Source organism: Cnephaeus nilssonii (genome assembly GCF_951640355.1).
Source record: "Cnephaeus nilssonii genome assembly, chromosome: 11".
Classification (NCBI taxonomy): domain Eukaryota; kingdom Metazoa; phylum Chordata; class Mammalia; order Chiroptera; family Vespertilionidae; genus Cnephaeus; species Cnephaeus nilssonii.
Genome location: NC_137082.1, coordinates 71307607 through 71323335, shown reverse-complemented (window position 1 = coordinate 71323335; position 15729 = coordinate 71307607). Strand labels below are relative to the sequence as shown.

Below are 15729 nucleotides of genomic sequence, written 5' to 3'. Positions count from 1 at the left end.
TGGCAGAGCCTGGATGCTACTTTTTTACTCATCATGGGGAAGAGTTCCAGTGGAAGCCACTAAGGGAGTGGGTGGGAGGTCTAAGTCACTCCTTTGGGTGGCTGGGGGAGTGGGGTGTGAAGGAGTCTGAAGCTAACCTTTATGGAGCTAATGACAGGTACCAGAGACTTTACATACATGACCTTAATCCATCATTTATTCCCCCAAGTAACTGAATAGATTATTATAATAATACCATTCTGATGTAGTGTTATTATTCTTTCCATTTCACAGATGAAGAAACTGAAGCTCAGAGAGGGTAAGCAAGTTTCCTTGTTACACAGCCTGTAAGTAGCAGGGCTGAGATTCTATCTCAGGCCTGTCTGACCCTGGAGCCCGGTTCTGTCCACACAATGTATAGTTCCCTGGACTTTTCACATCTCCCAGGTCCCTCTCCTGGAGTCCGCGCAAGTGGTTGGTCCCCAGCCCCTGCAGTATTCTAGCCCAGAGAGTGGAACTTCCGGCAGGACATCCACCCAGCAGGGGTCACATAGGGCCCAGCATCTAACTCTGAGATCGGGCCGTTAAGCTTTGTCACCAGAGGCTACAAAATCTGTAAGCCTTAAAAAAGTGAAAATGCATATTGTGCTTTCACTCATTGGTCTCACTAATGACTTATCGATTCAAAAATGTCCTCTACTTACTGAGTTATGCTCCAGGGGTCTATAGCATTGGGAACAGAGATTCTGTTGTAAAATGTTGAAAGGTAATTTTCTTTAATATACAATGGAACTTAAAATCGGAAAGCCAAAATTATTAAAAACAAAAGGAAACAAACTTATTTCGTTCAATATTATTAAAGTTGAAAGTTACCTCTAACCACCAGATGATGGTATTTGCCAACCTTCATTCCTTGAGAACCTACTATGTGCAGGCTTGTTGAGGGGATTCAGAAAGTGTGATGAAAGTGATACTCAAGTATAAGGAGTATCAAGCATAAGGAGACAGACTGTACTTAGAAGTGAAACCTCAAGATCTAAAAGTAGAGACCAGAGGGCTTTGTGGAGCGATATATGAATGAGGGATTAAAAGTGAGTAAGATTGTCCAGTGGACAATGAGGAAGGTCTTTCCATCAGAGGGACCTGCAAGGGGGAAGGCAGAGCTTCTGAAAAAGCAAGCACACTTCGAGCTGAGGAGTTCCTGTCTTATAAATATAGAGTGTGAAGGGATTAGCAGTGGGAGAGGAGACAAAGGAGGTGGCCAGGCTAGATTACAGAGGGCTCGCCACGCCATACTTTGATGCAAGTAACCATTCCCTAGGGTCGGCAGGGCATCCACGTACAGACTCTGTATTCTGAGACTGTGAAAGGCTGTTTTAGTATGAAATGACAGGATTCTTTCTTACATGATCTAACCTGTGGCAAGTGGGAATGTGGGGTATGAGGATGAGGTCAGATCTAGGTTCAAATCTTAGCTCCATCGTTTAATATGTCAATTGATCTCTCTTAGCCTTGGGATCCTTAGCAAAATGGGGACAATACTATATAGTTCACAGAATGCTGGGAGGATTGAAGGAGGAAATGCAGGCATGGAAAGTGAAAGGACATTAAGAGAATGAAAAGACGAGCCACAGACTGAGAGGAAACATTTATAAAAGACATATCTGATCTAGGACTTGTATTCACAATATACAGAAATACTCTTAAAACGCAACCATAAGAAAACAAATAACTCAGTTAAAAATGGGTGAAAGATCTGAAGACACCTCACCCAAAAAATATGCAGGCGAGAAGATGTTCAACATCATATTTCACTAGGGGATTGCAAATTAAACACTGAGATACCTTTACACACCAACTAGAATGGCCCAAACCAGAACACTGACAGCACCAAATGCTTGAGAGGATGTGGAGCAACAGGAACTCCCATTCATTGCTGGTGGGAATGCAAAATGCTTACTCAGGAAGACAGTTTCCTCCCAAACTAAACATGCTCTTACATGACCCAGCAATTGCTCTCTCTGGTATTTACACAAAGGAGTTGAGAGCTTATGTCCATACAAAACCTGTACACGAATGTTTATAGCAGCTTGATTCACATTTGCCAAAACCAAGATGTCCTCCAAAGGTGAATGGATAAACTGTAGTATATCCATACAATGGAACAGTATTCAGTGATATATAGAAAGGAGGCATCAAGCCACGAAAAGACATGGAGAAACCTTAAGTGCATACGGCCAAGTGAAAGACGCCGGTCTGAAAAGGCTTCACAGTGTGTAATTCTAACTCCATGGGTTTCTGGGAAAGACACAACTATGGAGACAGTGAAAAGGTCAGCGGTTGACAGGGACTTGGAGGGAGGGAGGAATAGGTGGAGGACAGGGCATTTTTAGGGCAGTGAAACCATTCTGCATGATACTGTCATGGTGGACACATGCCATCATACACCAGTACATACCAAAGAACTGTACAACGCAAAGAGTGAGCTCTACAAACTATGGACTTTCGTTAGTAACAATGGATCAATATTGGTTCATCTATTGGAACAAATGTATCTCACCAATTCAAGATGTTATAACAGGGAAACTGGATATGGGAGGGAGGGAGGAGGGGTATGGGGGCTCCCTGTGCATTCTGCTCAATTTTTCGGTAAATCTACAAGTGCTCTAAGAAGTGTTAGGACAGTGCTGGGTATACAGCAGGTGCTTAGTAAATGGTGGTTGTTGGCTGGATGTGAGGCAGGTTGTTCACTGATGGCAGAGACTTAGCAACCTAGTGCTCCCATCTGCCCTTGGTCCCACATGTCTATTCACCTTGGTGCAGAGGCAAAGAGCTGTGTGTACTCATCAAAGGGCAGAACCCGGCCGCAGGTCCGCAGAAAGGCATTGCAAGGAGGAGCAGTGTCCTCATGGTTTATTTATTCCTTCTTGGAGATGCTAATATTATTCTGTGTCCCCTTCCTCGTCCAACTTTATATAATTAGAAGGATAAAAAATTGTGTTTATCCATACGCGCATGGAGAGAGATGGGGCAGCGGGCGGTGGGAAGGAGTTTACACAAGGTAATTTACAAGCAGCCCAGAACATTCATTATGCTCTATCTACACTTTGCAAGCTTGAAAAGCAGCTAAATTGGTACTCCTTGTTTGATATTCCAGACAAGGACTGAGAAGAGTCATACAGAGGAGAAGCGAGCTCCTCCACGGTGAGGGGAGGGGCGGGCCTGGCTCCACCTGGCTCCCAGTTGAGGAGGGGGATGGGCAGGAACTGGCTGGTGGGGAGGAGACAACCGCTGGCAGCTGGTAGAGGGGAGACACAACTGCAAAGACTTGGAGATCCAAAGCCCTCCCCCCCCCTTCCCCAAACATAAATCCAGAGGCACAGAAACATCATCCCTCTGGAATCAATCTATGCCTGGTAGTTTCAGGACAGAGACCAGTGGTCTGTTGGCAAATGTTGAACAAACAACTCCCTGAGGAGAAAAAGGCCCTGAGCTGTAACGTCTACCGGTTTCTGTGCTATAAATACTCCCACCATGACTGATCTCCAGCTACCAACGTGGCCTCGCCTAGCTCAAAAATTCCTGAAAATGTAACCATCTGTTCTTGCAAGCTGGCGTGAACTGGCTCCAGGACACCATGGACAGAGAAGAAAGCCTTACTACACGCACATGCCTTGTCTGATCTGAAGGTGTGGGACCCACTTCCCAGTGCAGCCTCATGCGCTGCTCCCCACACACTACTCTAGCCTTCTTTCAGCTGCTCAAACGCATGATGTCTGCAGACCTCAGGGCCTTTGCACAGGTAGAGAAAAAAACCCCAGGCCCATAAGGCTGGCGACATCTCATTCCTCAGCTCTCAGCTCAGTGTCCCTTCCACAGGAAGTCTTCTGTGATCTCTCCTCCCCAGACCCTGAGAGCTCCCTGTGCTTTCCTTCTCCGCTCTCAGCAGTTCTATGTCTGGGTGGCTCTCCTCAGGTCCTACTTAAGGAAGGGCACCCTACTCTCTACATGTGGGCCACAGAGCAGGTGCTCAACAATTATCCGTCCAAGAAACGAATTCATGTTTGTGTCTGAAAGGCTGAGAACGAGAGAGGGACCGACCCCTTGCTTACAGCCATTCTGTTGATTTCAGGGACCCCATGCTCTCTCCTGGACACAAGGCTGGCAGAGTGTGCCTGGATCTTGTGCTCGAATTCGTCCTCTCCCCATAGCAAATCTGCAGACCCAGCCTGTCCTGTCCTAAAATTGGCAGCCGAATCTTGTGTCTAGTAGGAGAGAGGCAAGGGGTTGGGTGGGCTCTGGAGGCAGACCCAGGTCTGTCACACACTAACCGTATCACCCTGGGCAAGTTATGCACCTTCCCTGAGCCTCAGTTTACCCAATTATAACATCAAAATCACATCTACCTTAGCAGAGGTATAAGAGGGGACATATAAAAACACCTGGGGTGGTGTAAGACATCAGCATAAAAGTATACATTCAATTTTACTATTATTCTTGAACAGTGGTTTTCACAATATATTCACATGACCAGTAGCATCAACAACATCTGGAAACATGTTAGAAATGCAAATTCCTGAGCCGCAGCCCAGACCCACTGAATGAGACACTCCGAGGCATGGCCCAGCATCTGTGTGTTAACGAGTCTTGCAGGAGATTCTGGTCCTACTCAGGGTTGAATGCTCAGACCAATGTCCAGTTATTTAGCACAGAGGTGCCCTGGCCATTCACTTCAATTTGTCCTGGGAAAGACCAACAGTTCTTACTGCAACTGGGCCGTGAGACCAGAACCTACCTGTGCAAGGTGTGAGGTCCAGAAATTTCTTCACCTGTGTGGAGTAAGATGTCCCAGGGACTACTCTAGAAGCCTATGGATGCTATGCCATTAGCTTCTCATTGTAACCCTGTGAGGTCTATATCATCACCCTGTTTTATGAATGAGAACCTCAGGCTCCCGGAAGTTTAACAACTCAGGAGAAGGTACAAGGGTGAAAGCTTTCTTGAAGAGTGCGGGTTCCCTACCCTTCCTGGAACCCCAAGACCCGTTCCTCCACACCTCTTCCAGGCCAGTTCTCATTGCAACTCTGTCCCAGCCATTGTGTTCCCAGGCACACCTGAGGACCGGGCTCAGTTTCCTCTTTTGCACAGTTCTACCTCTCAAAGCAAATCACAACTCCTCACCCCTCCCCCAAGCAGCAAAGGTCACCCAATGAGTCACTCTTCTCAAGTCACATGCACTCAAAGAGAGGATCACTTCCGGGGGTGGGGCTGGGAGAGACTGTCCTTGGGATACCTGATTCTCTTTCTTCCTGTCTCCTGGGCACTGAGGAGGGTAAAGAAAAGGGGCAATTTGTCAGAGAAAAGAGATTTGGCTCATTATGATGAACTGTGGAGCTGAAAAATCATTTTCTAGAAGAACTGGAGATGTTCATGCATCCTCTTGCACGAGTGGATGGGGAGGGGGCAGGGGATTCCACCGAGGCTGCCCGGGCACCTCACTGAAGCGAAAGGTCTGCACATTCAGTCTGGATTGAATTACTGTGATCAAGAGAGAGGTGGCGTGGGGAGGAGAGCGAAACAGGAACCTTCGTGCACCTCCCTGTCCCAGCAATTCCATGGTGGCTGAGGCTGGGCAGCTCCCCCTGCAGGGCCCTCTGGGGCAGCAGCTAGACTGTTAGAGGGACAGGGCCTGTCTGATGAACTTCTTGTTTTCGCCTATGCAGGCCAAACCCATATCCGATGAGGGAAACTTTCAAGAAAGAGGCTTCGTATTTGAATTCCTCCAGAAACAGAATCTCAGGCAAGGATTTGAGTGCACTGAATTGATTTGGGAGGCGATCCCAGGAAACACCGGAAGATGGGAAGTGAAAGGGAGAAAGGAAGGAATCCAATAAGGGGGAGTCATCCAGCAAGTGACCACCGTAGACACCTGGGCTTGGTCCTTTCAGGAACTCTGGGCGAGAGTGCAGAACCCGACCCTCCAGGTATCAGACTCGGGAGAGGGAGCTGGGGAACTTATACACCCACCCCCATAAGTCATTAGTTGGGGACTGATCCTGGAGACACAATATCCTGGCAGCCCTGGCCGGCCCTGCAAGCAGGTGGAGAGGCTCCAGTGCAGGCAGGCCCGCCGATGAACAGGCTGCTCAGCACCAGGGTCTGTCGGGCCCAGCCCAGCGTCACCCTCAGAGCCCACAAAACAACAACAACAAACCAACAAAAGGATTGGGAGCACTGAACGAAGCCTCCATCTTGTCACCCCAGCTCGATTCCCCAGAAAGGTCCTGGGTCTGCTTGGACCCCGAGTTCCTCCCTGGGAGTGAGGACAGCCTCTCTGAAGAGCCGGCCTCAGGCTGCCATCTGTTCTGAGGTTGAGCCTTAGCATGTTCTTCCCCTCCCCCAAAGCATGATGCAGAGGGACCCTGGGCAGGCAGCCCGAGGTGTCCAGGCAGCCCGAGGCCAAAGCCCTGGTCGTGGCTGCCCTACAGAGGCCCTGTGTGACCCTGCTGACCTCTGGACCACCGTTCCTTGCCTGTGGACTCAAAGGTCTGAGACTAAGTCTCGTCAAGGACTACAGTGTGCGCACCAGATTCAATGCTCATTCACCTTTGCATTGAGAGATGAGACACTGAGGGTCAGGGAGAGGAAGTGCCCTTGTGGAAGGTCATGAATGAGGTGAAGGCGGAACTGAGACCAGCTTCGGGTCTGCCTGACCCACGTCCAATACTCGAGTCCAGCTGAGCCCAGGGGCTTGTGTTGAATTAGGAGGAAATAAGCCTAGAAAAACGTACTGGCACCTGGTTCTCTAGTCCTGGAGGCTGACCTCTGTGTTCAAGGTCGGAGGTTCTCAAACATGAACGGGCATCCGTGTCACCTGGAGAGCTTTGAGAAACACAGCCGGCTGGGCCTCCCCCCAGGATTTGATTCAGGAGGTTTGGGTGGGGCCCAGGAACGAGCATTTCCAACAAGCTCCCAGGTGACGCTGGTGCTGCTGCTCTGGGGCCCACACTGTGGGAGGCATTGGACGCGGTCTGGCTCCTGGTGGGGTTTAGCCAAGGGAAAGCACAGGCAGCAGGTGGGACAAAGAGAAAGGTGGGCCATCAAGCACTTCTCCTTCTGCTCCCTGGGTGGGTCCCCAGGGACACGATTTAGTCATGTTTCTCTGGGTCCTGGTCGCCTCTCCTTACTGAGTTCTCTGGCCTGGACGTAGCATTAGCCCCAGGGTGTTTCACCATTCCCGTGTCTCCCTGCACCTAGCTCGCTCCTTTATAAAAACTCACATCATTAAATCTCCCCAAATCCCCTTATTTGAGGGTCCCATCTGTTTCCTGGTGGGACCCTGTCTGATTCCGGAAGGGAAGCCTCATTTTGTAAATCTGAACCCCCCCCCCCCCCCAAGATCTCCTCTCCTGGGTGTAATTTCCTCTTCTAGAACTGCCCCATGGGGAATGCTCTGGTGTTCTTGAAATTTCCTCTTGTTCACAGTCCCCACCCTGAGCTACTTGAAAGCAAAGAGCCCTCTGTTCTGTTTTCCCCATTCATTTCCTCCCCTTTCACTTCCTTTTCATTCCCAGTCCCTGGAAACCCCACGGTCTCTATTGCTAAATTCTAAACAGAATCCTGTGGAAGAAAGGGCTTATTTGGCCGAGGTTTCTCTTTCATTGTTTCATTTGCAGGCAGTGCCCTGCCTCCTTCTCTTTCCCGCTGATCTTTCCCTTCTCCCCGGCCTGGGCCTTGTCCTCCACTCCAGCCCCTCGGGGTTCCTTAAGATGCTAATTACACCTGGTTTTCCTCTTGTGCCAGGAATATTTTTAATTATCAAGCCCCTGCAGACTTTGCCTTCGGGAGGGACACCTACAAGGGCAGGAAGACTTCCTGTTCCCCAGGCCGTTTCTCTTCACCGTTCTCATTGCAACTCCAGGACTTTTCTTTTCTTCCCAGGTTCCCTGTATGTCCTGCGCGGCTTTAGAATCCACTGGTTACCTTGGCACTGTCCCTGCTTCAGCCCTGATTTGTTGCCGAATCGGGGACCATTAAACTAGAAAGGAGACTCAGGCTTATTTAAGCCCACCCAGTTGGTGTCATGAGGTGTATGAATTCCCTCTGCCTCCGTCTGGGTTTCCCCAGAAGTAGATTTAAGATGAGGATTGCAGTGCGAGGAGTTGACAGAGGAGGAGAGGGGTCACCCGGGGAAAGGGGCAGGGAGACAGCCCAGAGGAGGCCACCCAGAGAGAGTGCGTGTTCAAGGCCATTCCTACCGTGGGAAACTGCAGCCACCTCCGCCGGGATTCAGGAAAAGGTGTGAAATACACACCCAGGGTGAGGAGCTGGGCTATTTCATGGTCCAGGGGGAACCTGCCTTGTGCATGGACCGAGCATCCTGCCCAGCTTTGGAGAAAGTCCTTAGGCAAAAGACGCAGACAGGGCAGGATGAGGGCAAGCAAGGGAGGCGCCTTGGACACTTAAGGGAGGCGCTTGCTCTCAGGGTTGTGCAGGTGCAAGGTCAACGGCTGAGAAGGAGGAACCTCTTTGAACGTTGCAGACTGGGTGTCTCGCCCGCCTTCCCCTCATCCTGGCCCTGGATGCTGGTACTGCTAGCTGGCGTCGCTGCACAGTGAGGTGGTGAGGCTGTGGGGTGTGGGTGGGACTCAGCACCTTCTGCACCCCAGTGGCAGAAGTCTAACCCCTTCATTGTTCTCACTGCTGCCTGGGATCCAGCCTCTGTTCTGTTCATTTAGGTTCACTGCCTTCTTCCTCACTAAGAGACATTACTTGTATGTCACTCCAAGAATCATCTTGATCCCGCCTTCCTCCATCCATCCTTTTTTGGGTGTTCTCTATTTTATTTGGGAAGCCAGAGGGAGAGACCCACGGTTCAAGGCCTGTGGGGTCTTGCGGAGAATCCGTGTTTTCCAACATTCATTCCTATTTATTGAGCACCAACTATATGGCAGTTTTGGGGACACAGAAGCACAAGACAATCATGGTCCTGCTGTCACAGAGCATCTACTTTTGTGAGGGAGTTAGGCAGTCAACTGAGAGTCATCCAAATGCCTCCAACATCACAATGAGGAGGAGAGTTAAGGAAAAGTGCTCTAGGAGTGAATGATGGAGTTGTGCGCATATTCAAACGGTCTGAAGGATTCCCTGAGGAAGTGGTGACTGAGCTAAGATCTAAAGAAAAAGTAGAATTAGTAGAACAAAGAGAGGAGGAAAGACACTTTGATAGAGAACAGATGTGCAAAGGCCCCATGGCATAGATGATCCTGGAAAGCTCCAGGGGCTGAAGGAAGGCCAGTGTAGCCTGGAGAGGAGACCATTATGAAGAGGACACAGTGGGAAACGAGACCTGAGAGGTGGCTAAGAGACTGTGGACCAGGCATGCTCATGAGCAAAGGGCAAAGTTTTCAGTAGGAAGATGACATGATCCAATGCAGGTCCCTCTGGCTTCTGTCAGAGATCAGACAGGTAGAAAGGTGGGGACAAAGATGGATATGGAGCAACCAGGAAGGAGGCCGGGCAGAGACCAGGTGAGAGCTGTTGATGGCGTGGGCAAAGGTGCTGAGAGCAGAGGGTGAGCAGTGGGGTCTGGAGAGATACATAGCTTTGCGTGGCCCCTCATCCTTGGCCCGCAGAAGCTTTGGCCCTGATACCTGACCCAGCCTGGGTATCCCTGTCTCTCAGGAAGGCAGGGTCTCTTGTCTGTGCACAGACATCTATTTTTTCTTGTCTGCACAACACCTCTGGGAGGAAAACATCGTTGTACCCATTTTACAGACAGAAGATTAAAGCTTAGAGTGATCACATAATGTCTCACAGCCTATAATTTAGTGACCATATCTGGACTCACAATCTAATAGGGGGAACAGACATGTGACCAGGTATTTTAGGGCTCGGTCCTCGAGCAGAGGATGGTTGGAGTGAGCAGCCACATGTGCCCCAAATGGGAGCCCCCTGGGAGCAGAGGCCCAGGGTCCCACAGGGCCTGGCTCACAGGATGCCCACACATCATAGGTCTCAACACGCATTTCCTGATTGTTTGAATATCTCTTTCCAATGCTTCACTTGCAAGAAATCTTGCTGTCTGCATTACTATCATCCAACAGACAAATTACAAATGTTTTTGATTAGTTCTGCCATTCATAGCCCATTCCTAAATCAGCACAGGAAACAGGCAAGCTGAAACTTCTGCCTCCTTCTTCCTCAACAAGCTGCCTATATCTTACGCTTTCTCCCTCCAAGCTTTTTCTTAGGCAATGTCTAGACAGTTAACAAAACACTGAGCTGTGCTAGAAATAATCTGTTATTCATGATCTTTTTTTCTTTTTCTTTTTGGATGAGCTGGGTTACTCTGAGATCTAGGACCAAGGAATGCTATGCACCCTTGGTGACATGTCAAAGGTCCAGGTTGGCTACACCGTGGCAGACAAAAGCTGCTGTAGACTTCTGTTCTAATGAGAATGTGTACTCAGCATTTTGCACGAGGTAACTTTGTCCTCTCTGTACCTGTTGCGTGGAAGGCTGCACATACCAATATTTGACAGTGACCATACTTGTATGTGACCTGATTTTTAGTTATATGGCAGCCTGTCTCTCTCCCTCTTCTCTAGGAACCCTACCATGTACCATCACACACAAGTATTGTTACTGACTTTGTTCAGGCCTCACCATCCCTTGCTGGGACCAGTGCAGTAGCCTCTTGACTGGTCCCTCTGTTTCCTGCCTCTCCCAATCTAATCCACCCTCCCAATCATCTATCCGATAGATCTTTCCAAAATGGACATCTGATCATGCCTCCCTCCCCAACTGGCTTATTCCATGACCCACATGGGTATTCAGTGAATTCTGGTTAAAATGTGGTGGGTGATACATCCACCACACTGCTTATCCATCCACACTGCTTATCAGTGACTCTGAGAAAGTTAACTCCACGCTATGAGTAGGATGATGTTAGGCACTGAGGCCAAGGGTTCTATGTACCTTCTTTCAACGACCCTATCTCTGTTATTATCGTCATTTTAAAGGTGAGGAAGTGAAGCTTGGGGAGGCCAGGAAACCTGCTCCGGGTCCCAGAGCCGGGACAGAAGCCGGGCAGTTTGACTGCAGAGGCTCCACCCCATCAGGGCTGCCTAGAGCTCATTGCCAAGCAAAGCAATGTCCTTCCATGCCTCCCTGAGCTCCACGCCAAACATGTTTGCCCCCTGCAGGCTCAGTGCCAACAAATGCCTGTGCCAATACAGCCTTGAGCAGCAGGCACTTCCCTTAGAGCCTCTGCCCCACTGGCAATGGGGTCTGGCAGAAGTCATGATGCCCTAAGCTCAGAGCTTCTGGCTCCTTCCGGGCATCAATCCTTGCTTGGGACTCTGCCTTCTTAGAGGAGCACTATTCTCTCCCCTGGGTGTTCTCAGCCCCTCCCTCATGGGTTGGATCTTGCTTGTACCCTGAGTGACTTCTAAGGCGGTCCTCTGCATTAGAAGAACTGCTGGGAACAGGAAGGATTCCCGTGCCTGGGCTTCCTCCCCAACCTGAGCAATTCTTGAGCAGTGGGCAATGCCAGACCAGACGCAGCTTCCAGAAGCTTCCTGGATCTACTCTGCTTGGACCCCGCTTCCCACCTGCCTTCTGGGCCTGAGGTCAGCCATGCTCTGTCACGCAGGCTGAAATACAGCTCCCAGCTTGGAATGTTGACCCAAAGCTGGAAATATCAAGGATTACTTGACAACAAATTCTAAGTAAATAATAGTAATGGCTTGGTTTCCTCTGTGTCCCTAAAGCCTGGGGCCTCCCAGAAGGGCACTTACAGGATATGATGTTTCCATATCGATTCTTGTTGCGATTTTCATCCTCTTTGGCAGTGTCCCATGAAGCCGTCTGCCCCTCTGGTAAGGCCTACAAAGAAAGGACGGAGTGGTTAGGATGGCCAGAGATAGAAGCTCTATGCAGGTGAAGATGAACCAGTGGGGAAACAACACCCGCTGTGATGGGTCACTCAGCATAAAGGGCTGTGTGGTGGTGGATGGGGCCTGGGAAGAACATAGACTGGGCCCCTCCATGGCCTTATTTCCTCCTTCATTGGCTCAAATGCTATTGAGGTCTTCTGTGTGCCATGGCCCAAATCTGGTCCAGTAGAGGAATCATTCATTCATTCATTTGACAGATATTTATTGTGTCCCTAATATGTGGTTGGCACTGTTCTATGTACTTGGGACACAGAGGAATAAACTATGTGCCCCTTGAACATCCAGTCCACTGGGAGATGCAGCAAATGAACCAGAAAACGTATAACTTTAGATGGTGGAAACTGTTATGAAGAAAATGAAGCTTAGAGAAGGGATAGTGGTAGAGGATTATTTCAGATTACACTGTCTGGGAGGGCTTCTCTGAGAAGGTAATATCTAAGCTATGATGTGAAAAGCCACTCAGACCAAGAAATGTAGCAAGCACTTTCCAGGCAGAGGGAACAGTAGATGCAAAGGTGATAACCAAGGACCACAACCAAGGATGAGGCAGGGAGAGCAGTGACAGGAGCATCCGGAGAGGCTGCGAGAGTTAGGATTAGAGGGGGCACTGAGGTCACTGGTAACCAGCTGGGTGTTACTCTAAGTGTAATGGGAAACCATCGGAGGGTTTTGAGCAGGGGAGTTACCGGATATAAATTGTGTTTTACAAAGTACATTCTGGCTCACATATGAAATACATGCTCAGGGAGATCAAATAAGAAGTTGCTGCAATAGTCCAGGTAAGAGATGATGGTACCTTGGGCCCTTGTACCAGGATGGTGGCAGTGGATGCAGCGAGAACTGAATATTTTCAGTTGAAGTGTGTAGGTTTTGGTTCAGGAGCAGACTCACTGCTTTTGAAAGAAACAAGGATCCGAATATGAGACTGTATTTGGGAGGCAATCCTAAGAAGCCTGGGTGTAAGAGTTGGGGAAGTGAGATGATCAAGGGAAGAAAGTCAACATAGGGTTCATCAACGAACAGGTTACCACTGTGTGCCTGGGGCTTAATTCCACGGGCCCATTTCCTTCTACCAGAGGGAGAAGGGAGTTGGGTGTTTATCCACCAATTTCCAACTATCATTTGTTGAGGACGACTCCTAGGAACTCCCTTAATGCTCTGCCTTGCTCCGTAGGCAGGGTGTGCACATTATTTTGTGCTGAGGAAGTCCTCAGGAAAAAAGTCACAGGAGCTTCCAGGAGGCAGGCATTGGGAACACTGGGTGGAGGGGATATGGGCAGGACACCAACATATCCACTGTGGACGTGGACTGTGAAGGAGAGAGGGATGAAGCCTGAGGCCCAGACTGTTGGCTCGGAGAACTGAGCGGAGAGCCATGACAGTCACTGAGATGGAGAAGAAACACTAGGGAGAAACAGGATTGGGAGGCAAGAATCAAGTGTGTTTTGGGCACATAAAGGGCTTAGAACAGTGCCTAGCACTTGCTGAGTACTATGTGCTTCTTAATGTGTTCAAAACAATAAGAACAACAGTAGCCGCAGCGGCCATGTTTGAGATGACTATTCGACATCCAAGTGAAGATGTTGAGCAGGAAGTTGGACAAAGAGGTTCAGAGTCAGAGACTGGGGGAGGAAAGAGATGGGAGTCATCAGTTTAAGAGGAGAAAGACAAGTAAACGACCATATGGAATGACTTAACAGAGTTATGAGCCAAGTGTTATGGAAACACAGGGAGGGTATAGTTAGTTATCTCAAAGAGAAGGAAGCTGGGCATTTAAGGGAGTGGGGACAGCTTTAGTGGAGCTACAGAAACATGAAGGTTGAGCAACATTTGGACTAGTATTCCCACCCCCTGCTTGTGGCCCTTGCACTACTCCTGGGATGGAATTTGCAATTATCTTTAGTTTACACAGGTCCTTGTTAGCAATGCAGGGCAAAGGAGCACCCACGCACCTCAATACACCAGCCTTGCCTTTGCCCATCTATTCCTTGCTAGGTCCATCCTGAGCAAGGAGGAATCTGTATCCTGCTTGGTCAGAAATTTAGCCATTTAGCAGTCCATGTTTGACAGACAGGGCAGGACCACTGACTATAAAAATCCCAGCCCATGCATGGTGCCCCCTTTCTTGCTTCTAGTCTCCTATGTGTTAAGCCAACTTGGCTGGGTCATTTTTAGAGCAGAAGTTGGCAAATTTTTTCTATAATGGGCCAGATAGTACACAGTTTGGGTTCTGTTGTAATTACGCCTACTCAACTCCCCTGTCGTAGAGTGAAAGCACTTGCAGACAAAATGCAAACAAATGGGCATGGCTTCATTCCAATAAAACTATATTCACAAAAACAGGTGTTGGATTTAGCCTATGGCTGTCATTTGCTGACTTTTGTTCTAGACGGATGACCATGATCCTCAACTATGCAGCAGTTGGGTAGGTAGAATTGTTGCCCATTCCAGATGAAATGGAGATGAGGTGGGAGGTCCCTGCCTGGGCTTCCTGAGCTAAGTTATGTTCCCCAATTTAGCTTCCCCAGGGTTTTAGGTTGGGATAATAGAGTGCCTTTCCAGCTAGCAGGGGATCACAAATTTGTGTCTGAAACCTTTAGACAGACCTCCTGGGAGAGAAGCAAAACTGCAGTGTGGCTCTGGGCACCAATCTCTGCCTTAAATCTGAGTGTGAGAAAAGTGCCATGGAGATAGTAACATGCTTATTTTACTGATGGAGGGCTTGTCTCCCCTCCCCTCTTCCTCTCCCTCATCCTCTTTTTGCTCTTCGCTATAGGCGACCACCACCCTGCACCTCTCTTGCCATCAGCACAGGCCATCTCTAGACTGCAAATGGCTCTTGCTTTTGCATGTAACTCGTAGAACTCAGATTCCAGGCCTTGGTCTAATTCCAGGCCAGGTGGCAACAGCTGTTTCGGGCAACTTGCCAGGTCAACTTAGTGTTTCTGGCTCTCTGCAAGGGTGTGGCGTGCTGGTCTCAGTGGCAGCACTGGACTTCTCAATGTTTAAGCTTATATTCTGGTGGTGATTTCCTATCTGAAACCCTCTGTGATAAAAGCCAAATGTATATCCAATTATACCCACCAAAGCGGCATGAAGGTAAGAAGGGGACACTCTGAATGTTTTCATACTAATTTTCTGGGGAAAATATCTGTTGGGTGCCTACTATGTGCCAGGGTTCGGGTTACAGTTCACGTAAGGTTTTGTTATGGCTACACAGTAACATAAACTGGGGGAGCTTTAAAACTCCCAAAGCCATGGCCCTAGCCCAGACCAATTAAATCAGACTCATGGGATGAGACATGGGAATTGGTTATGTTTAAAGCTCCCTGGGTGAGTCTAATGTGCAGCCATGATTCTTGCAAAAAGTGAATTTACCTGGAGAAATACTTTCCCATGGGTCTCCTCACTGGTTTCTCTTGCTTTGGATTTGTCCCCTCCAATCCACTCTCCACTGTAATCAGAGAGATCTTTCTAAAATGTGAATAGGACCCAGTTACAACCCGTGCCATGGTCTTTAGGATAAATTCCAAAGTCTTTAATATAAGGTCCTTAATAACTTCACCCTGCATTGCCTCTGCAGCCTCAGTTCTTGCCCTTATATTAATACTAGAGGCCCGGTGCACAAAATTTGTGCATGGGGGATGGTGGAGTGAGGGGGAGTCCCCTCAGCCCAGCCTGCACCCTCTCCAATCCGGGATATCTCTCACAATCTGGGACCGCTGACTACTAACTACTCACCTGCCTGCCTGCCTGATCACCCCTAACTGCCCCCCTCCTGGCCTGGTCA

General features: G+C 49.0%; 1 protein-coding gene across 6 annotated transcripts in view; it reads right to left on the bottom strand.

Moving 5' to 3' along the window:
- Positions 1 to 15729, bottom strand: part of PTPRT (protein tyrosine phosphatase receptor type T) — a 932116-nt gene that overhangs the window by 47358 nt on the left and 869029 nt on the right. For all 6 annotated transcript variants that reach the window (XM_079783687.1, XM_079783689.1, XM_079783688.1 and 3 more), the window contains one exon: positions 11781 to 11868. In XM_079783687.1, coding sequence (XP_079639813.1) covers positions 11781 to 11868 — 88 coding nt within the window. The remainder of the gene's footprint in view (positions 1 to 11780; positions 11869 to 15729) is intronic.